The 24,592-nt window shown below is 37.6% G+C and overlaps 1 protein-coding gene across 1 annotated transcript in view; it reads right to left on the minus strand.

Annotated features, from left to right (window-relative positions):
• Window positions 1-17,748, minus strand: part of unc5db (unc-5 netrin receptor Db) — a 241,043-nt gene extending 223,295 nt beyond the window's left edge. The window contains exon 1 of the mRNA XM_015340831.2: window positions 17,182-17,748. Within this exon, the coding sequence (XP_015196317.2) occupies window positions 17,182-17,266 (85 nt within the window). The 5' untranslated portion in view covers window positions 17,267-17,748. The remainder of the gene's footprint in view (window positions 1-17,181) is intronic.
• Between the last annotated feature and the right edge of the window lie 6,844 nt (window positions 17,749-24,592).

Genomic DNA, 24,592 nt, shown 5'->3' on the forward strand with positions numbered 1-24,592 from the left:
TATACTTAAAAAAATAATAATTTCCCTTGCTGGAGCCATGCTTGATTTTAGCCGGTGATACAGACCTTCCCCTTTCAATTGGCGCAATATTGCTATTCCTTAAATGTGTCACGCTAGCATTGTACAGATATCAGTTGTACCACTGCTAGAAGCAACTCTGAAATTGTTAAAACCGCAAATTCTAGACAGGATGCCAGGAGTCATTCACAGTTGTCTCTCTCATGTCGGAATGTACAAGGCCACCCTAGTGATCCAAGCTTTCCAGACCCTAAAATCCCCACACCCAGAATTATCCAATAAAAAAAAAAGAATCATCACCCTCTCTTCAGTCAAAACACATTGTCGCTTGTTCCAACCACCTGGAAAAACACACTACTTTGAACACTGAACCCATATCCCTGCTGTATCGCTCATTTTCTTTCATTAGCGGATCTCGTTTACAGATAATTATGTCTTTAAGCACGTATGGCATGTCATTACTTTTTCATTAAAAAGTCATCCGAGCTTCCGAGTCTGTGCCTTTTACTCAGGGTGGCACCGATTAACTTATTAGGAAATTAGGAGAACTGGTCGGTTTGCCATCTCATGGCTGTTTATGCAAACATAATTACCTATTAGCAAGTGCAAGGGCAAGTCTAAGCAGGCTTTTTCTCTTTCCAACTTTGCTGATGGGTTGCATTACTTCAGCTGTTACCTTATTAATGCAAAACGACTGTTGTTAAGCATGCAAATCACAGTCTCGGTCCTCCTGAATCTCAACACGAATGTGCTGTGTTCTTCCTTTTCAAATTCCTTCATTAAAGAATCTACATCACTGTATCTTAAAGGAACAGCGTAGACATTTTTCTCATTGCAACACAGCCCATCAAGCGGAGGGAAAAAGCGTTCATGCATGTGAACAAGCATATGCAAATAGCACCCCGTCTTTTGCTGCTTTCCTTTCTAAGCGAAGGGGAGGTTGATTCGTATTTATCTGAGCACTGAGTTAGTAATGGTTGACAATGTTTTGCTCCTGAAAAAGAAAGGAAAACCAGAAAAGGTCAGTCCCATCATACTGTAGGTCTAAAACATTCTTAATTATCTAGAAGCCTGGTGAAAGTTTAATATCCTCACTTGTATACTGTAACTTGTATAGGGTTACAATTTTGTACTATTCGTTATTTATCCATTATAGATGGTTGTGCATTAATAGCGTGTGGAGGCAAAGCTTTGACTTTGATAAGACCTGACGTAAAGACCTAGCCTACAGGAGTCAGAGTTTACTCCTACAATTTCTTCCTGCCACATGGCCCCATATACTGACATAAGACCTGAATTGTATTTAATTACAGTAAATAATTGTATTATTTGTTTTTCATAAACTCCAGCACCTCTCCTGTCACTGTTATTTCTATAAAAGGCCTCTGTGCAACCTGTTAAGTGTATCAATGTGTATTATCAAAGCAAACACAAAATGTTGGGGCAGTTTCCCTTTTAGAAGTGTCAGAACTTAGAATTTTTTTTTACATATAATGGAAAGAGAGTGAAAAAGACTTAGAACAGCTTAAATATTTTGTGCTGACTGACACAATCAAGAAGCCACTTTTCTTAAAACTTCCTGAGTGGTTCTTCAATCTATAACACTGAGGTTCAGAAGACAGAATGTAAACAGCGCATGAGACAGAACTGCACAAATGGTAAGGCTTTTTCATTTTTTGCTGTAACCGACACAGATGAGAGCTCCTTATTACCAAAACCTCTGCAAAAAGGGAAAAGGGGAGTAAAATGGAATATTTCTGAAAAATACTTAAATACACTTAAAAATGTTATTAAAGAGATGGAAATTAGATGGAAATCACATCCGACACCAGAAAGTCAACAACCAGAAAGTTAATAAAAAAGGATTTCAAATCTGAGTCAAGGTGACTTGTTTTTCCAATAAGAAAATGGGCCTTACAAAAGCAAAAAGGAAAAACCTCTGAACGACACCCACCAAGGTATAAAAGTAGATAAACAACTCTTTTCTTGTAGTCCTTCACGATTAACTAACTACCTTTGCAGCAGCTGTGATTCATTCCACTTGTCCCAAACCGTTCCAGCTACCTTGTCCTCATGTCCACGACACTACACCTTAACCAAACAGTTCAAGGCCTGAGCAATATCTGAAATCTCTCACTTGCTTAATTACTTAACTTTATGAGGTACAGTGTGTCTGAAGAGTTTGAACAACATAAGCAAATAGGAAATGGACACACATTTTACATCTTATCTATAAAGGATTGTCATTTCCTCAAACAGCAAAACTAAAATAGTCTTTTTTTCATTTTACCCCAAAGGCAGGATCAAAACAAGCAGAATTTTGCCAAAAATCACAGAATAAAATATGTAAAAAAAAAGAATTCAGTGGATTCAAATGATAATTAATGTTGTGTATCTGCCATCAGGAAACATCAACAATTAAAATATTATTACAACAATTACAAAACTATATTGGAATAAGGCAATATATATCAATATAGTACATGGACCGTGTCAAGGTTCATACAGTAGCTGTGTGATTTAAATTTGGAAATATCTATTGCTCTACTGTAATCTGGTTGAGTCACCTAATACTGACATGCCAAATTTAAATAGAACATGGAAGTACATTGTCAATGAAACATGCTGTAAAGCAGATTTCAACCAAATTCATGGTGAAGTCCCATGTACAACAATTTCCAGAAAACATTTATGAAGACAGGTATGCTTGTGTCCTGTCAACACTTGATATCAACTACTGTATTAGTTCATTAAGGCTCCAAAACAAAACTAAGAATTTTTTTTGTCTGTTTTAGTGTCACTTTTTTGGTTGAGCTGTTATACTGTATATATTCTTTCTCTGTGTTCTGCTTTGCTGTTGCTTTTCCACTTCTGATTCCACATAAAGCACCCCCTTCAAAAATGAACTGCTCCTTCACAGTATTTTGCAATTTAAAGTTTGAACCTTAACAACCAGAAAATGTGTAGATTCCAGTATGTCTCTTTTCTTCTGCAAAGGTAAGTGTATTAATCATGGATATTTTCCACAGAATTTGGAAAAAATCCATGAGAAATTCATCTGGGCATGTCCATAGGGCAGGGATGTCTCTATATAAGGTTACAAGTGGCAGCAGTCCAGGAGTCTTAATGTCATAGGACTAATTAGTCCCTGAAGCAAAGAAACGTCTTTGGCTTTAAGGGAAGATTAATGGAGAAGAGACTTCCCCCATGTCCATTGCTTTATGGCATGATTCATGTTTTTACTATTGATTTCCACAGTCTACTAGGTTTTTTAAAGATAGTGATCACCTTTAATGGCCATTGAATAAACTGTACCAGTAAAGAATTAAATTCAAAATAAAAACAGCAAACAAAAAGAAATAACAAGATGAGCTAGTTAGCACATTGGTAATCGTTTTCTGCATTCTTGCTGTCCAGGAGACCCAGATTACACAACTGGAATGCAGCAACTACAGAGAGGAAGAAACATGGTACTGTATTCTCAGAGCTGGAGGCTGTTAGATTTGACAATGACAGCTTGCAAATATACATTGTCTCAAAGATATTTTAATTGAAACATTTTTATGATTCATTCCTTATAAACATACATTGTATCCCATGGTTATACAATATATAACCGTAGGTTATATACAGTATGTAGATTTGTATGTATGTATTTGTGTATTTAGAAAATCAAACTAAATCTTGCCTAATTTGCATACAATGTAATTTTTTGCCTCTTATTATACACAATAGAAAATGGATAGCATTGAATAATACCCAGTTATTTGCCTTCAAGGTGCTGATTTATAAGTAAGCCTCTTTGATATTGTCAAAATATGCTTTTTTTGTTAAATTATTGATGGTAGCATTTTTAATTATGAAAAACAGAAAACTGCAATATTTTACAGGAAAAAAGGAGCATATATTATATATATATTTAAGTTTCATTATGTGAAATACCTATTGGGAGTCTAATAATCTAACATTCATATAACATTAGATCACTTCGTTAGTGTCAGGACTGCATCTGCAGTGTAGCCAAAAACTAAAATATTTTTCTCTTTGATCACTTTCATGAAACATTTAATTTAGTGAGAAAAGAAAGCTTATTTCACTAATTGGGCGTCTGAATTGCAGTTTAAAAGGCTTCAGCTATTCTGATTTATGCCTGAAAAAAGTGAATTCCATTGCCTTTATTTGCTATCCTATTTTCTAAAATATGACTAGCATGCATTATTTAAGTTATGTGAATAGGGAGCACAGAAGCACATGTGCAGCTGCAACATACTGCTGTTCAAAAAGAGCTGTATTGCAGTAGGCAGATTGAACATGCCGGGAACATCTTCTGTGAAGAGATCTGGTATTTTCATTTGGCTCTTCATTACAACAGTGCATTCCCGCAGGAAAGCCAACAAAACAAAAAGACCCTCAACAGTCAAGCTTTCCAATTCATGCCAACATGAGACTAAGAAATGCTTCAGTTCTTAGCCGTTTTTGCTTATCAACTTAAAGGAACAATGGAGGAACTGTTTGTACGTTTTTCCTTTTGTGGAACATATTTTAGGTCTTAGCTAGCTATGATCCCAACACTATGCTGTTAAATCAACTATTTTATTTAACATAGATCATGAATGTTTATTTGGATTGTGTTTGCTGGGAGGCAGAGAGGCAAAGGGGCAGATAACAATTGGGGGCAGTCATCACTTAAACGTTTGTGTGTCTTCTACTGGTTGGGCCTATACCAACTCCCAACCATTTTTCATCCATCCATTCATTGTCACGGACGTCCAAAGGGACTAACCGTGGGGAGCAGAAGAGCGGAAAAAGACCCATATGCGTAGCGGCGAGATGGGAAAAAGGCCCGGGCTCATTAGTGCAAAGAGTTCAGGAGTGCCGTATAGAAACCTATGCTCTCAGGGAGCGGACATGGGGCGCCCTGGTGCTAGGCGGGTCTCAGGACATCCGAACGTCAATGCTGAACCAGGACAGAGTGAAAGACCCGGAAATATATAGCCCAAGGGAAAGAGAGGGACAGGAAGGACAGCAGACCGGAAACTAGGTACAGGACAGAGAAGGAGCGCCCTCTGGCTGCAGAGGGCGTGACATTCATTTTGTAAACCCACAATATCCAGCACAGGGTTGCAGGGGAGCTGGAGCCTAACCTAGCAACCTGGACAGGACAGCAGTCGATTGGAAGGCACCCACAGACAAAAACACACACCAACACTCACACCCAAGCCAACTTTCTCAGAGGCCAATTAACCTACCAGTAAGTATTTGGACTATGAGAGGGAGCACCCACAACAAACCCATGCAAACACAAGGAGAACATACAAACTCCATGGAGACAGAACCCCAGGAATTGAGCCCAGGGCCCCAACGCTTTTCACTCAAAGGATAAGTTTGACTTGATTGCAAAATTGGGATAACCTTTGTACAGAGGAAAAAAAACACGTGGAAACTCAGTCCCAATTGATCTATCTCAAACTTAACTGGTAAAATCAAAATACTGATAAATCATTTGGTGAGGATTTGATGTTACGTTTCTTTTTTATTTAAGGGGAATAAAAAAAGGAGGAAATGTACACCACCCTGATGACTCGCTTTATAGCTTTGTTGATACTTCTGAAAAAAAATGTAAGAAAAAAACATATGAAACAGCTTGCAAGTACCAATTTCATGCTGCTCCTAACACACTTGTTTCAAGTTTGTGACTCAGGGCTCCACAGGCCCTGGGGTTTTACAGAGCTGATGTGTGCGCTTAGACTCAGCTTGATAGTCCCCAGCTACCAGGCTGTCTCTCTCTCTCTCTTTCTCACACACTGACGACGATCTTAGCAGGCCAGCTCCCTGGCAGCTCAGACAATTTTTTCTGCTCCAGGCGACGTGTTCTAAACATAAGGGAGAAATAAAGATTCTTTTTTTTTTTTAAAGAAATGAAGGTCCTGGGTTCAAACTGCCTAACCAATCAGCATATGCTTGGAACCTTTCTCTTTCTGATTCAATCATTGTGGAAGTGAGGGGGGAGAGAGAAGACAGCTTTACAACCAAGCAGGCTTCCACTGCTCTGCAAAATCTCAACCTCTCTGAGACAGTAGCTCTTCGTATTCATCTTCAACTTTGAGATTTCCTTAGGGAGCCAGACAGGTTCAGGTAAAGGACGTTGGCCAAAAAAAAAAAAACTAACAACTTCCACTACAGTTTCTCAAAATTAAACAGACAGATTTTATCAATCACACCTGAAGAAGGCCCCACGGCCGAAACGTTGGGTTTTCTTTCTTCTTTTTTTCAGCATGGAATAAACCTATTACTTGTTCCTTTGCAGATTTTATCAATAGACTATTCTCTCATTTGATCTATGCAATGCTAACAGGACAAGTCTCTTGCAAACCAAACACTTCCCTATTTCAATTATCAATCCGCACCTGCACTCTCAAATGGACCAGTGATCCATCTTTCTCTACGACTACCAGCTACATTGACTCCAAGCACTGCAGCCTTTTTCTTGGAAGCTCACAATGCAGAAGTCAGCAATTCATCCATTCTGCTCAGGTTTACAATTGCTAGTTCTTTTCCTTCTTGACATGGGATTTTGCTATTTGAGTTATACTGCAAGATTCCAAGAACAAAAAAAACAGGTGATGAGAAATGTGTACATACGCTGTATTTACCTGAACATGCAGCAAAAACTACTTTCTAAGTGATTATGTGATTTTCAGGGAGACAGTTTTGGTAAACTATAATTTTAAGTGGGCGTGCAAACCTTTGGATTCTTCAAATCAGTAGAACATTAAGAGAAAGACATTAAGCAGCTCTTCTTAGACCAATAATTAGTTCAACTGCAAAATTTAGAGCTCAGCTTTAATACAGACATAGGACAGGAACTGGGCACCAATGTTATATTGACATTTGCTTTATAATGTTATCTCTTACTTAATGTCAATTTTCAATAATGGTCTAAAATTTAGGATATGCATATATTTTCATATAACTGCGATTTCATAAAAGCAGGGTAAGGAGAAGTAAGGAGTGCCTTTAGAGCATCCAGATTGAGCTGCCTGGAAGACACAATGTACAATACACTGTGAATGATTTAGTGCTCCCGACTGAAAAATTGTGAATTTAACATGTACTGAGGGTCTTTCATTGGAAGAAGTTAATGAAAACTTAAATGAATTGGCCACTTTCATTACTTAAGCCCCTAATAATAACATTTTAAATAAATGTTGTTAACTATGCTAATTTTTTATTGATAAAAAATAATCAGAATCACTGCTGCAGTTTAATTAAAATCCCCACACCTTACATTTCAATTAGGGAACAGTTACCAAGCACTGTTCTGCAAGCAAAGAAGAAAGCAAAGCAATGCTTTTGGATGGGGATTAATGCTTAAAATCACAGCAGTGACATTGGCACTGTTTTGTGCATCACATAACCTTCTTGGTACTTGAGGGATCCTTTTTAATTTTTCAGCACTTTGAAGGAAAGCTTTCAGAAGGATTTACAAATATAAAGGTACTTCTTCACTGGAGTTAATCATGTTATAGGTCCCATTCTCCAGTTAGGGGCGCTGGAAATGCATAAACGGAAACTACAATGAATGAGTGGGCATTAAAGGAACAGCTCGGTATTTGACACATTATAAACCCATGGCACTGTACTTTATGGACCACAATTATTAAGGTCTTCATTGTGACATTACTCTTAATGTCCTAGATCAGTGAGTCTCTTAGAACAAGACGACAAATGCTTTGCTATGCCAGCTCTTTCATAGAGCATGACTGTCTCCTAGTGATGAATACAAGAGTAAAATCTTTCATCCCCTCTTTTATCCACAGAAACACGATCCACCAATTAGGGATAGTTTCAATTTTGTGAATTGTGAATTAAAACGTGCTGTAGAGGTAAAATCAGCACTCCAGTTAACTAGTGCACCTAATATAGCAAATCACAAACGCGTAGAAACTACTTCACACACAAGCCTTGGTGATAGGTATTGCTTCCTCCCCATAAGAAAACTTATGAAGTTCTGCAGAAAGCTGTTATCAAGACCAAATTCAAAATACAGCTGCTTTGTTTTAATGCTTTTGCAGTTTCCAAAAACAGACTCGATAAAGCATTTATTAACTTATTCCAAATCATATTCATCATTCTGTTGTTCAGTCCTGATGCTGTTTTGTAACAATTATGTAAAACACATAGCAATGATGATACTGTATGGTTTATGCCAGATGCCTGAGCTCGTCTGATCAAGACTTGAGGAATGTAAATACAAGCACCTGTAATGCTGATGAAAGTTAGTATTTTCAGAAAGGCATTATGCTTTATTATTACTATTTTGTAATGTGTAGTCATTTTGGCTCATTTAAATGTAAAGCAGGGATCCTGAATGTCATTACGCCAAACAGCAGAAGCCTAAAAAGCTCATGATTCATTCTCTTAATAGAGAAGAAAATAACATGGCCCCCTACGCTCTCCATTGATTGAAAATCACCTCACAACCTCAACAGTTGCCTTGACCTCAGTGGCAATATTAGGACCAGGCTGAGTTTTATTTGTGATTAATTCAGCCTGCCAACCTTACAGAAACATATGTTTCTATATATTCTGTGCTCATAACACAAGATGTTTTGACGAACCACAGCACAAGTGTTTCCATCATGCTAAGCTCGCAGTGGTGATTGGGAAGCTCACTGGAAAGAAAAACATTTTTTTTTGTAGTGCTCCAAACTGTTTAAGTTGCTATAATGCTGGGCTTGGATGCATGCTGCACAGATATCACACTGAACAATAGAAGATGGTTGTACCAGACTGCAGCCCTGGTTACCAGTGAAAACAGTTTGCTAAAGGCCAGCAGCAAAAACAAAGAAGCCCTCAGGATAATGAGAAGGTGGTGTAGATCGAATGCTACACCCACTACAGCAGAAGTTCAAATCAGGTAGGTGTTGCATGCAAAAAGCAATAGTAAGGTACAAAACTATCATTTTCTGCATGAATTTATTGATCTCTAATCAATTGACGATAAAGAATATGCTGCTACTGTACAAAATTTTGATGGATCGCCCTAAGGAATGGTGATATCAGCAAATAAATTGTTCATGATATACCAGGACCCGTGCTTAAAATTCTAAGCGCCTTTGGAAAATAAAAGGAAACAATTCTTTATTATCCTGTCTGGACACAATAAATAACATCTGACTGGGTCACGATCCCTACAATTTAGATTCCACTTTTGACACAATGTTGTATGAATTAAAATGTTTACATTACATTTTCTGGTTTACAAAAAAAGGGAAGAAAAATGAAAGATTTAAAACAAAGCAACAAAGACTTTTTAAATAAAAAGATTCAAAAAATTTTTAACATTTTGAAATAAGCATAGTGTGTATTTAACACCAAAGGTCAGGATTTTCTGAACAATATTACACTTCATTTTGAAATCCATTGTTATTCTGGTGTAAGCTCATCCAGTTGTTGATTAATGCAAACGCTGCTGCTATGCCAAATAGTCTATCCCTAGGTCTTCTATGGGCAGTGATTTTAATAAAGCTTATGCGCGAGCATTTTATCCTCCCATTAAAAAAACATATGACACTGATCAGATTAGTAATAAAATCTGTCAAACTGTAGGACTGCCAAATGTGTGGATTTTTTCTTCTAATCATTCACTGACACACATCTATCATCATATAATACACTTGCCAACTTTTAAAGTTAACCAAGCAGATCATAATCTGTGAGTGGGGGTAGAGTCGAATAAAGGTTCCTAAAATGACAGATTCATTTTTTTATTTCAGATTTTAGGACACCTGAGGGAATAACTATGATAAGAATCCAAATAAACATCTTAAATCTTTGCGTGGCAAAGTAAATTTACGTCCAGCCATTCCTTTATTCCACTTTGCATCCTTTTCGAATCTCATTTTGTTTTTCCAACCTCACTCATCATGACAACCTGATGTGAACCTTAGACAACTTTACAGACACATTCATGTACAGTACATTTAAATACACAGCAAACGAGTGACTCAAATACTTAATTTGTCCTTATGCCTATATTTTCTATACCCCATTCATACCCATGCCTCATGTCAATTTAAAAACAGTGGATTCCATAATACTATTCTTGAAATGAAGTGACAGTGAATTTTAGGGGATTTCTGTTTTCACAGCCAAGCATTATACAGCTAAGCAAATTTCAAACCAATTTCAAACAAGATAAAATTCTAATTTCCTTTTCTGCTAAGCTGTGCTTAATGTTCTTTTGTGTTCATTCTTATTGTATCTTTAATTAACTTTCTATCACTATGAAACTACATAAAAATAGTCCAGATAAAATTTATTGGGATGACCCATCAACAGTTTGGGTTTCTAATATCTGGCTGGAGATAAGCAGAGATTTAAAATAAAATAATCTACAAGAAAAGGTTCATTATTTTAACAGCTTGTGTAGCTGTGCTTTTTTACTCCATTAATTTCTCCGCTGTGCCTTATGTTTAGGTGATGGAAAACAGAACATTTTAAAGGTAATACCAAAATCGCTGGAGATGCTGGATACTTTCAGTTCCTTCTGACCCCACAAACACCCACTGAGTTTGCAGAAATCAACTTCATTCCTTAAAAACAGTGAATTAACACTACAGGGAATGGGACATACAGTTTTGAAACAGTATTATAGGAATTATTTTATTATTATAGGAATCATTTTATCATTTCTTTATTATTGAAAGATCTCCAAAAGCGAATGCCGAGAAAATCCTGAAAAATATCTTCTAAGTAAGATTTAAAGTTATAGATTACTATCTGCCCAAGAGATTCCCATAACATATGTCCAGCTCATGTGAGAAATAATTTTCTAAACCTACCTGTTCCCTGCAGATTGCCTATTGCTATACGTTCCATGCTTCACTTAACAGATGCTTTTTCACAAAAGTGAAGTCATTTTGTGCACATTTTCTATCCGGCACCTACCTCTCTTTCTCTTCATACTGCCATTGTTTAATCTCATTCTAAAACTACTGCAATTTATTTTCTTCTTTTTTTAAAGCTCCACCATCTCAAAGTATTTATTCCTTTTTGATTACTCCAAAACCCATTTGTCAGAAAACGCAGTTGACAGATTCTTACCAATATTGACAAACATCGCCACAATGTTGACAAATGACCTCAAATTATACTGTTTTTCTGCCAGGTGAAGCTAGGAAATAACTTGAGACCAAGAACATTCGTCATTGCTGTAATCTGGAGCACAGGCCTGCAAATACTGTTGCCCGGAAACAGGAACGCAGAATGTCCAGAATTTATGAAACAAGAAAAAGCATGTAAATTGAACGGTAGATTGCTTTGAGAAATGCAAAGATTTTACATGAACCAACTTGGTAACGGAACTATCAAGGGCAAGGAAAAGAATATGTTGATTTTGAAATTAATCAGTATTGTAGCTCTCTATGGGTTAGAGTAAATTAGAGTTGGTTTTAATACCAGTTTTTCCCTGAGTCAAATATACACACGATGCCAGACTAGTAAAAAGCCATCCTGATAAGGTCCTACAACTTACGTATTTCTGCTATCCTTCTCCTTCTGAGCATCTGACAGGATTTGAAAGTGAAATATACTGAAAATTGTAGAGTAGTACAAAAATCCATGCTTAAAGAGCTGCAAAAGTAGCTGGGAAAAGTACCAGTTTTACTACTACAGACTGAAAGTGACCAGAGAATCACATACTGTATTCGACTGGGCACACAAAGTAGCCTCATGAAATAAGGGAAATTAAAGGCTTACAAACCTGACATGATAATCAGTTAATATGACTGTCAGGAATACCAGCATGCTTTAAAATTTCAAACTCTAGATTCAAAGCGTTTGCACGCAAGCTTTTGTTAAACCATGTCTGGCTCTTACCTCAGGCTTTTTAAGCATTTTAATATTTAATTTTGTTAACTGGCCCACGGTGATTCATCAAGAAAACCGAATGATCAGAGAGTGTTTGATTGTATTCCATTGTACTATAATCTCATTCATGTTCCGCCAGCCTCCCACATTTACCATGTTTTCTGGATGTCCCAATATTGAAACCAAGGGTCAGATCTGCCAGAGCTTTTTAGTAGAAAAAAAAAAGTTGAGACATCCTTACTGATCACAGCGGGTTGCCCAGATTTCTCCTGTCCCATAAAGGGGCCTACAGCTATGATGTTCGATGTTAAGCTTTAATGCAAAACTTCCACACAGCATTAAAGAATGTCTGAGACTTCTGCATTGAAACTGTATGCCTAGTAAGATATCTTCGAAGTGCACCCTTGGTACAAAAAGATTGCAGTGAAAATCCTTTTCAAATTCCACTTGGGCCTAGACACAGGGGTAAATGTACAGTACACGCAGTGTAATGAAAAAAGATGCCTCTTTTTGTTCAGCCTCGCATACTGTATTTCTATTGATCTGATAGGGCTCCCATCTTGTAACTAAGGAGCAATATCGGGGGGTGGGGGGTTTCTCAGTGAGTCTCTGTTACAGCAAAGTGGAAAAGCAGGTGCTGCCAAGCTAAACTCCCAGCTGAAGCGATGATCAGGCAGTAGAATAAGAACAAAGAGCCTGGTTCACTCAGGGGTTACCTGTTCTAGAAACCTTGGCCTCAACTGCATAAACAGACTCAGGCATTACATACCCAGGGATTAAATATGTAAATAAATATGGATAGTGGACTCAATGTGCAACACTTTGAGTCATAAAGAATATGGAAGTGGTAAATTGATGATTCAATCCAATGATTCAAATGGCACGATGCAAAAAAAAAAGTATATTATGCGCTAAGGTGATTCATCTGTTAATGTCTTGTTTGGCTAAATCTGAATTTATTATTTCACTGGAGACTAAACATCAGCTTCAAAATCCACAGTTACATAATGTGTAGCTGGGCAGTGGCATGGCTGGCTCCCTATAGAGCATCCTCCGTCTGCACTATGGCTAAACATTTAATTTTACAAGGAGCACACAGATAAAAAGAGTGTTCCTTCTCTATTTCAGATCTCAGGTGATCCTGCAGAGAAAAATGATTAAACTTGAATCCTAAAAGAATGGCAACTATAACTTTTAGTGGAGAAGAACATCACTTACCTTGATGTGCAAGACAAACGAAGAAAGCAACTCATTTAATACTCTTTAACATATTGGTAATATGGCATTAAACTTTTCCTTTATGCCTTTATCCTCCATTTAGGTACATTTTTGGACACGAAAGCCACTCAGGTTCATAAGAGAACCCATACAGTTATCCGCATCTTTAAAGCCTTTCTGTGGTATAACAACTTGCAATAAAATTCATAGTCCATTCAAATTCAACTATGGAAAATGTTCATACATTCAAAAGTTCAAAATCTGAACTGTCCTGGTCTCAAGCGCCGAAGAGAAATTACAGTACATACAGCCGACACTCAGTAACAGTAACTTGTCAGACATTTGTACTCACAAATAAGATCACTGCACCTGACAACCTTCAACCCAGTCATTTTCACAGTTGTGCTTTAATGACCTTCAATTTACAGTAAAGCTGCCATACTGTATCACAGAATCTAAAATCTATGTAGAGCTCACAACTGAGGATTCTCTGACATCAGTTATCTGGGCTTCATCTTGCATTTAAAGTAGAGACTGGCAAACGTTCTCTAACACTTTGTATGATCGTTTCGCATGCATTTGTTAAATGCAAATTCTAAATAAGAGAAAACGTGGGGAAAAAAATCACCCATTGCCTAAGGCTCACAGACTTCAAATGAATAAAACATTGGTGAAATTGGTGGACTCTCGTTTACTCTTTCGGAATATGACTGATGGCTTTCAAGGTTCCTGTCAAAAGAATACATTAGCCCGAGGGCAACAAGCAAACTCCAAATCTGTAATAACTCCCTGCTCTTCGGTTTACCGGAACATAATTTCATCTGCTCATTTACACCTTGGGGTAATACTTCATTATGACATACTCGCCTCCCCACGTATAAGCCTAGAAGACAGATGGATTACCTATGACAATATAAACCGCGTAGCAACACATTTATGTGTCAGTAAATGTATTTGTCCTCAGTTATTTTAAACAAGCCTTTTCCCGTTGAACTAAAAGTGAGAACGCGCGTGCGCGAAATAGAACGCAGAGCAATTTAGAACATCACGTTCTGACTGATAGATCCAGAAAAATCTTCATTTGACAACAGCAGTAACTGCAAAAAGAAAAGAAAAAAAACAATGGATAGTGTATGTCTTCTCCCTATAAAACCGTTTCATTTTTTCTTTTAAATGGATCCAAACAATGAAAATGGTGTCAAAATTATGCGTAAGACTTTACGCGTTGCTTCCAGCAACTTTTTTTCGGAAACTATTTCTCATTAAATATGAATATTATGAATATTAAAGTAAAGAGGAAAATCAATCTGCATAGTAGATGTGCAGGAATGAATTCCTCCGGCTGAAAGAGACAAATGAATCGCAAATGTTTCTATGCAAAAAGATACAGTTGCCAGAACGAAAAGCCAAAGCCTAGGAAGGATCCATATGTGTAAAAAAATGAAATTACTTTTTCTATCTGTTGACAGTGGCTAACGAAACCCCTTGCTACATTAAGTGTCTTCAAGCTTTAGGATCTATGTACTGTACTTTAGTTGAAAGGGGTGAGAGAAGGACGTTATGGGATTCAGGCTACCCAATGGATCATAAGGACACAGTGCTATCGACAAAAGTCGATGCCACAAAAAAAGGACCGAAACGATGCTTTAAAATATTGTAACGCATACGGCAGGTTGTACGAACCTGCTTACCAGCGCGGTGACGTCACCGCGCTTCCCCGTGAATAGCAGGGACCGCAGCCGCCGGGCTGAGGGGAGATTTGGGAGGCCCGGGTTCGAGTCCCCAGCGGTGGGGAGGGCGACCTAAGGCGGCAGCGGCGAAGGCGCATACCCACGTGAACCCGAGAGCGCTACATTGGTGTCAGGAGTGGGATGGAACAGCCCTTCGCTGAGGACGGCGAATTAAGCGGGGGAGGGTGTAACCATTGGAGGTTGCTCGAGCCGGCTTACCAGCGCGGTGACGTCACCGCCCTTCCCTGCGATATGCTGAAGTCTAGGATCTTGAAGCTTCATGTACAGAGACGTTGGGTCCCTTGGTGCCTTGAAATTCACAGCCGTATGCCATATCTAGCGAAGGTTTATGTAGCGTCAGGTTAAAAACAGGACGTTCTCATGAAATGCGAGCCCTAACGACAACTATTTATTTCAGTTTAAAAAGTTAATTAACCCTGCCGGATCTATATTTGATCAATTACAATTCAGGTTGTCTTCCATGTAGTTAATGGATAAGATTTTACAAAATAAGCACATGCACACCTGCTGTGGTCGTTTCAGCATCTGAAAGCATAATCACTCTCCACACTCTCCCTTATCCATTTATTCGCACACAGTATTAATACATTTCCATATACACACTAAATTAAAACAAAATGTCTGAGAATTACTGTACGTAGGGCGGTTCTCCTTTTTTACCCACAACAAACACTGTACCTAACTAAATCCCCTGCACATTTTCCAAATGTTTAAGCTAGCTCAGACAGTTAAAAAAAAAAACTTAAAATGAATTAATATTCCACCGAGAAACTAGCGTCTTAAATAAGCGATGAGCCCTGTCGTATATTTGCCACATAAAAAGCTTTTTAGTGTTTCGGACTCAGAAATGTAAATGGAAGGTTAACCGGGTGAAAAGCGAGTCAGAGTGAAAAAAGTCCTAATAAGAATAATGACGACTCCTGGTCCCTCCTCCAGTCTCCGTTAGAGCAACTTAACGCCTCGTCGTTTGGAGCAATTTCTGTAAAGCCCTTTGCGGTTTGAGCGATTGATGAAGCAAGATTAAACTAAACGCGAGAACTACAAGAGTAACCCCTCGCAGAATTATGAATAGCTAAAACGCTACTAAGTGCAGTCAACAATAACAGAAGCTAAACGCTTGCAAGCACCTTCCACTTCCCGTGCCATATTTGTAATTAACGTACAAAAATAATTGAATTCACGTGTGATTAAAAGAAGATTGTTACGGCTATATTCAACTTGATTCATATTCTAGTTTCTTTAAACAGGTTTCGGCGAAACACATAAGGACACTAAAATAATTATCTTTTAGTACAATTCACAGTTAATTAGTAGAATTCACAGTTAAATGGCTTTTATCGAGAAATAAATTAAGCTTCTTCTTTGTAGACCAGTGCAGTGTAACAATCGCTGCTGGTCAATAGCATGCTTTTTCTTGTGATCTTGCGAATCCCCACGGACAATTTTTCTTAATCCATATTACACGAAATTCTCTCGCACATGCTGCTTCCACAGCACAAAGTATAAGTGATCATACTTAGGCTGATTTGCATACTGTGGAGTTGTGGGTTCAGGAATTTTAAGCAATCATAGCTAGAGAACGTAAAGAGTGCATAATGTCAATGGAAATGACAAGATCGAGCTTTAGGACATTCAGATGTTAGGCAAACGCAAGCTTCTAAAATGACATCTGAATATATTGGCGTGTATATCCCCATCACAAAGAACGCGCACAGCTGGCGCTGCTGTTGGCTGCCTTTTATTTAACGAGCCGGGGTTGAAGTGCAGTTAGTGAATTGAGAACCTGAAAAATTATCTACCTTCCAATTCCAAAAGAAAAAAAAAACTAACTTCTGCTGAAACAAACAGCGTGAAGAAGTGCGCATGAATATCAAGAGTATGTACAGGCACTTAAAATTAATTGTACCAGCATGTTATATATACAGCAATAACTGAAATCTGCAGACGTGTATAGTGTACGACCAAACCTACCCTTACAAGTCTTCATACATATTTCAGACCTATTAGAACAGATATTACCCTGCACAGAAACAAAGTGGGAACACTGCGACCTTTAACAAACACGAACGCACTGCATTGCATGCTATGCAGCACCCGAAAACAACTTCTTGAGAAACAGTTTAATAATAATAATAATAATAATAATAATAATAATAATAATAATAATAATAATAATAATAATGAGGAGCACCGACACCCTTCCCTTTGCACTGCAAAGTGTCAGTATACAAACTGGACCATTTGCGTTTCACAAACAGCACAAGTGCAAGAGATGACAACAACAACAATAAAACGCAAGAGTTCTCGCTGGCTTCCCTACCTTTAGTGGCTGTACCTGTGATGCCGACGCCAAGGGAAAAGAGGATGACCAGAGAGAAGTAACGTCCTTTTGAAAATGTTCCCATTGCTGCTGTTCTTTCCGTCTTCACCAAGTAAAACGCGAAGATCTTTATTCAACGGGTAATCATCACTGGCGATGTGACAGTAACAGGTTCCCCTGTTGTTGTTTTTAAGACACTGGATAGTCTCTCTCACTCGCTCGCTCGCTCTCTGGCTTCCTTGGGTTAACAAAATAGCTGAATCAACAGCAGTATCCCTCCCGCATAGTTCGCTCGCTGAGACAGCACCTTGCGCTGCCTAATTCTAACCTGTCTTACTACCCAATGTGCGAGTACTACAGAGTGAAATAAATTAACTACCGCCGCTAGCCAATGGTACAGCGGTGGGCGTGGAGCAGACCTCGTATCCACCCAGACTCCAGTGACAGTTTTCGGTGAGCTGCCAAGGTGTTGCGTGGCGAGAGGGAAAAAGATAACAGCGGGATGCTTTCTGGATGGGAGCAAAGCACCTCTCCCAAGTGAAAAAGGGGGGAAAAACCGTTTACCTTTCCGAAAGGCACCGTGACAGAATCTGTGTAATACTGAAGAGGTAACCGCCTTGGAAAGTCTGTAACGATTGGTGAGCGCTAATGAAAGCGTGTCAATTTTTGGCCACACTAGTATTGCGGCTGCTGAAGAGGACTGGTCGTTTTGGCACAAGACTGCGTGAATACGGAGTTTAAAAGAGAAGAGCAAATTCTCACATAGTCACATGGACGTAATATGTTAAAGAGGTATTATTGTCGGTGTAGGGACTTTGGTTAATAAAAAGTCTGTTTTGTTCACTTGATACGAGTTCGGTAGCCAACGCGGAACTTGGAGCGAGTGCTGCTCTTTGAATATACAGTATATGCAGATTGAGGGACTGAATCCAATATTTCATAGTCGTTCTCTTGTTTATATCTCTTATGTTTTATTAAATGAATAAAATATCTAAAATGTATAATTGTGAAATTCTTGGAAGTTAGGAACTGAACCGAAAATTATGCACCAATTATTTTTTAAAATATCTGCTATGATTAAAAAGCCCAGTAATACAGTAGATTGTACTACAGGGCAACTTGTACAACCTACAGTAGGTAATTTCTGTTTAGATTTCTCATGTACTGTACTTTTGTTGTAAAGCCATATAATAATAGTGTTATTCGTTGCGCTGTGTTTTCTGTCTTTCTGAACGTTTGTTTTTCGATTGTAATAATTACAGTATGTTTACATTAAGTTAAGAAACAGGTTCAGAAGAGGATTCGACGCAAAGGTCTGGCTGACGTTTACTGCAATACGACAGACGTCATACAGTAGGGGATTAAAAAAATACATCGTCATGTTAGGGATAACAATTCCAAATAAAAAGGGTCCCGCATGACGTTGTTTTATGATATACGCGATACTTTACGAAAGGTTTTCCAAATGCCTGTCATTCTCTGCCTGAATTTTCAGACTTATTATAATGCCTTGTCTGGTGTGATTCCTGCCAGCTCATTTAAACTTGGCAATACCATAAACTTGTATAGTAGAAGAACGCAGGCTACCCACGCACAGTAGAACGACAGTTCCAGTGATCTTATTATGTAGCATTCTGTGGGCACAAAATATACACACTATGAAATTCAATGGAAAAAGCTGCTTTCAAAGTCAGAATGATTTTGAAGAGCTTATAATGGTAGAGGCTCTCAGGTGCCAGGATTCTGAACTGTCACCATCTGGTGCCTTCTTACTACAGTACATCACCTTGAGACAAGAATGTGTACTATTTTACTGAAAACTTATTGTTTAGTATGTCAAGAGATCTCATTTCCCCATGGTAAAAATTCACTGGGTGCAAAAACAATTAGGTGGGTGAGTCTCATACAAACTGTGGGTGGATTGTGTTTCAGTAGAATGTTATACAGTAGAATAAGATGTCTCCACATGTTAGGTATTGAAAAAAAAATCATCACTCTCACTGTGAAGCTTCTTTTCCTGAGCAGCAAGTCAAATCTCCATTTTGGAAATTGAGTGTACTGCATTAAGCTGGAAGCTGGTTACAAGTGAGAGAAGTCTGTTCAGCCTGTTTTGTTTATTTGGGGGCAAGTAGCTTTTTAACCTAAATACTTTAGCTAACTGCTTTTTCATGGGTCACTATTGATCGAACTTCCTCTTTGATCTATGAGGTCTGAAGTGGAATGAACATCCAGGGCAAGGAGTTTGCAACACTGGGTTAGAAGACATCTTTTTCCAAGGTCAGTAATTAGGCTTTTCTGAGGTTGCAGCCTGGGGAATCCATCAGTTTCTTAACATGCCTTCAGTGTTTCCCATTAGGACTGTTAACATACAGTACCAATGCTTTGTATGTTTCATGCAGTTCAGTCAGCTGGCTTGTTCATATCTTGCATTCTGACAGCTACAGTACAATCCTCTTAGTGTTAATAGCAGTTGACAATCCATGGCACTAGTATTAAATGCTAAGAGAAAGCTTTCAGTTAGCACAGATAACGTGGATTCTACTAGCCTAAAGGTCTTGATCATTATCACTGTTATGTACAGTACAATAGATATCACAAGTAGGGCAAGTCTCTTCAGACCTCTGTGTCATAAGTGGTTCAAATCTGTCAACACATGTTTTATTTGATTTTCTAAAACTGGTTGATTAAAAAATAAATCCAACCATAGGTCTGTATTGGGGTGGCCAGAAAATCTAGTTTGAATGTAAATAATACAGACACTTTAAAGCCATTGAACAGATCATAATCTATTTGTCCAGTAGAGATAAACAGTAATTTTGTCTTGGAGGAAATCTATAAACAGCAGTGAATGTTTGACAGTGTGCTTGCCTGAAGGTTTGATCTGTCATCTAGATACTGTTGCCCCTATTGAGAAGGAAATAATGGATCAGCTGGTATGCATAGTACTGTGTGCAGGCATGACACTTTGCTGTGTGTTCAGTAATTTATAAGAAGCATTGTCGTGCCCTGAAAACTTCATAACCATAGTTATTTATTACAATTTCCTAAGAATGTGGTGAAAAGCAATTTGGCTGCCAGGTGCTCAACTAGGATTTAATTATAGCTTATGTCTATTTCTAACGGACAAAACCAAGTTGACATTTAGCAAAAATTGTCCAGATAAATACTTTTTAAAAATATGAGCAAAATAAGTAGAAAAATATACAGTGGGATACAAAGAATATGTTTTGCCTGAATAAAACAAAATACACTTAAATTGCAATGGATAATTCTGAAAACTGTAAAAGTCTCTGTAAAAGTTTTGGAGGTTTAGAATTCCGATCTGTAATATCTATCACTCTTCAATTTTCACATCACATCTAAAGCTGATAATAATCACTTTGTCCAGAATGAGAAAAGAATAAAAAAACATCATCAAGCAGCTTTGATTGTTCCCCCCAGCAGTTTAACAAAGCATCGCTTGGCAAATTGCCGATTCAGGCTGCCACCTGTTCTAGGCTTCAAGAAATTCAACTGCAGTAATTTTTACTGAATGGCTGATTAAAATGAAAGTTTTGGCCCAGGTATGAATATGGTCAGTAACTTTGTCTCTTCAAACTACTGGGGTATTGTCTGTATCTCCTGAATGTGTGTATTTATTCTATAATGTATTGTTATGCCTTACAGTGATTAAGGTAAACATACAGTAAGTGCTGTACTTACTGTATTGTGACCTGCTAGACTCAGAAGATGTCCTTTAAAAGAGTGAATAAGTGGTTTCAATTTACCAAAGAGAAAAGAGATCTATTCCCATCCATATCTTGTACTGTACTGTATCTCTGTTTTTATAATTACAGATTGTGTATATGCTGTCACCCTTTTTTTAACAAACGCACAACTTACATCGAGGCAAAACAAAACTCTCATGTAAAAGCTTCAATCTCGCCTGTACTTGCATAATGATGTACAAGTACAGCCTGCCACAAAGATTAATTAGAGGGTTCAATAGTTATTAAGATATACACCAACGGAGGTGACACTTCATAGTTGGTATTTTAAAAGCCGATAAAAAAGAACTCGGAATGTTTCACTGATTTAGCATTTTTTGGCTGTGAAGAGACAGTGCTAACATTAAACATTTCAACTTTGACTGGCTGGAAACTAGTGAATACTGACATGTAGATTGTAGCATCACTGAGAATCTGAGAAGAGTTTCCTTTCAATTTGAGCATGTGAGGTGAATGGATAATTGGGGAGATTTCTTTGTTTTGATAACAAATTATTTTGTTGGCCTCCTAGAATCCGCTGTTTTTTTTCCAAACCTGTGATGATCATACACGCTGCATTAAAAATGCAAGGATTAACTATTGCTGCAACAGGAGGTCTGTAGGCCTATGGAGGAAGAAAGCTGAATTAAATGCAACCATTTTAAAACATGGCAGTAATAAAGGCAATGCAGTAGACAGCTGAGAGTTGTCTGTGATTCAGAAAGTGTTTGTTGCAATGCCAAAACTGTTCATCTGCCAAGAGCCATATTAATTCTTGCAAAGTTGATGGGAATTCCTGGTATACCTAAACCACCATTGAACTAGATGAGTGTTTTTGAAGCTGAGACAAGGCTGCACATTAACAAATTACCACAGATGTCATTCACAGGCAAGCTGCTTGTTCCTGAAAAAAATGGCACTAGCTCTGAAACTGCAAACAGCAGTGTCTGCTACCCCCCCACACACACACACCCTGCAAGTGCAGTACTGGTGGTAATGGTTGTTAATCTGACGAATTATCTCCCAGTCCACAGTGCTTATAAACTCAAGGGTCACTTCCTGAAATGTCATTGCCATTTGTGTGCAGATAGCATTTACTACTAAACGTGGTGTTTACAAGACTGCAGAGTAATACGTTTTCTCAGTGCTTCTGTTGTTTATTAGAATAGATTCCCTCTGAAAGGTCTTGATGAATCAAGTTTATTACGATAAAGGTTGAAGTATATAGCGCTCAACAAATGTTTGGTGCATCTGGAGAGCTTTTGAATCAAAACATTCATAAGATGTTTCTTGCAGTGACTTTGATGGATTTGTAGTGGTAGTGATATTTGAAATTATTAAACATGGCTTTTATGAACAGAAGAAAAAAAAGGTTTTTTCATCTTTTTCCTGTCGTTCTGTGACCTATCAAGACTACTCGTGCCTTAACAATGAGCCTCATTTTCACACTGTGATCTGGAGAAGTGAGAACTCATGTGGACAGTCATTTTTTAGTTCCTGAATGAAATCAACCTTATTTTTTATGAAAAAGGCTGGTAATTTTGAAACTCTACTCTTATTTTGACTCCCACTTGTCTCTAGGTTAATGTGTTATACTGGCTTTGTTCTTTGAAGTGAAAAAAGTACTTTTTGTCAGATCAGTACTTTCTTTAAAACATTCTACATTTAGCAAATACATTGCTAATATTAATCATGAAATAATTTCCACGGGGCAGTCACTTGGTTTAGTCATGCTTTCTTAAATATTAAAATTATAATCTTAACCTTGCTATTGAATAATATTTCACACTGTGAATGAATAAAATACATTTTTGCTTGTTATCTATTAAGATCTTAATCTATTTTTTTTCAATGTATTTTCAAATATATTACTTTGTTCTGTTTTATTTACATAGTTTCACAATGATTACCACAATGTCCTATTGTGTGGACTCATGTTTTAGTAAGAAGTGTGCAGTTTTAGTCCTGTAGTTTTGCTTGCCCTTTGTACTGCAATTAATAAATACAAGGCTTCATTTTGGGACATTAATAAACAATAATAACATAATAAAGCTTCAATGATTACCTTAAAACAGTACTGTCTAACATTAATGTCTAATGTGAATACTGAAATGAATTAATACACTTTTGCATTAATTTGTTTCATACTGTACAGTAGTGCACTGTTTCACGTGAAACTGATACAAGATTTCAATGTGTATGAAGCTCCTAGGTTTTCATTCAGAAGATAAAATAAAACTTTTGGGGTGGGGGGGATACATTTTCCTTCACAACAAAACATCTGATTGAATTTATGTACAGTATCAACACAATTTTGTATGCATTCCGCTGCTCCTATTGTTCAGTGTCTTGCAGAGCCATGAAAGAGCAGAACTCATCCCTCAGCTAGATGGCTGTACTGGCACCTTTTAAAGTGAAAGGAAATATTGTTTCCTATATAGGAAATGAGCTGGAGAAGTTAATTATTCAAGACCAACCTTTTCAAGGAAAATAAACCATATCATTAAAAATTTGCTTTAAAGTCTCTAAATTAAAAAAAAACCCAAGTACAACTATACAACTGAACAAAATATAAAATATGATTTTGACATTTGATAAGCAGCATTTTGTGTCTTTTGTATATGATAATTAAATCTGAACATCTGAATTTTGTATTTCACATGTACATTTGGCATTTTTTATTTTTATTTAGGATTGCACAATTTAATTTCACAATGGTGTGTTACTGTAGCATTCTGGTCAGAAATGTATTGGTAAGAGTTTCTGTGAAAGCTTTTCAATGGTTCATGAGCAGTTCTCAATTCTGTAGGGCAGGTTGGACACACCAACACCAAAATGCACTTGCATGTCCCCTACTTTGTGAGGCGGCCTTTCCTTTGACATGGTTATTATAACTTTAAACTCATTACTGTCCTGATCAGAAGGTGCTTTGGCTGAAACACTCCGCTTGTACCATCTCTTGTGCAAATCAATGGGATCAATGAAAGCTACCTGAGCTACATCTCGAATTCCTTTCATAAAGTGCAAGCTGAACTCACGCTTTAGCAAGGATAACATAGAGATGTCAACAAAGTTTGAGGATGATGCTCCCGGAACACATGACCTTATTGAGTATGTACAGAAATACTGGTCACATAGAGAATTCCTGGAGCATTTACACGAACAGCCTGACAATAACCCTGGCTGTAATCCCTCATGATTTCTGATCTGTACGGGCAAAAAGTACAGCATCGCAGTAGTTTATTCCATGCATGCCTCATTTATTGTTGGAAATGTCTTTCAATTCTGATTAATTTCCTTAAAGATCTAACTGCTATCTCCCCTTCACAAAACAAGGTATATCAGGATTCAAGTGTCAGTTTCCGTATTTGGTCACATGGCAAATTGGAACTAGGTACATTTCTGCAGATATACAGTACAAATGCTCTTTGCTCCAAACATCCCTTGGAACATCACTCTGAGAAATATTACAAGTAATAAGTAAGCATGAAATATCTGAGTCATTTTGTAAATCATGACACTTGCTAATGATTCATGCATAGTAAAAAAGATAGAAAACACAAGTGACAGCAATAAAAACGACCGTTTCATTTTGAATACATTTTTTTTTCAGCTGTTGAAATGGTAGGAATGTAAATCTGGGCCAACTTGTTACTCAGTAGCTG

This window comes from Lepisosteus oculatus, chromosome 2 (genome assembly GCF_040954835.1).
Source record: "Lepisosteus oculatus isolate fLepOcu1 chromosome 2, fLepOcu1.hap2, whole genome shotgun sequence".
In the NCBI taxonomy this organism is placed as follows: Eukaryota; Metazoa; Chordata; class Actinopteri; order Semionotiformes; family Lepisosteidae; genus Lepisosteus; species Lepisosteus oculatus.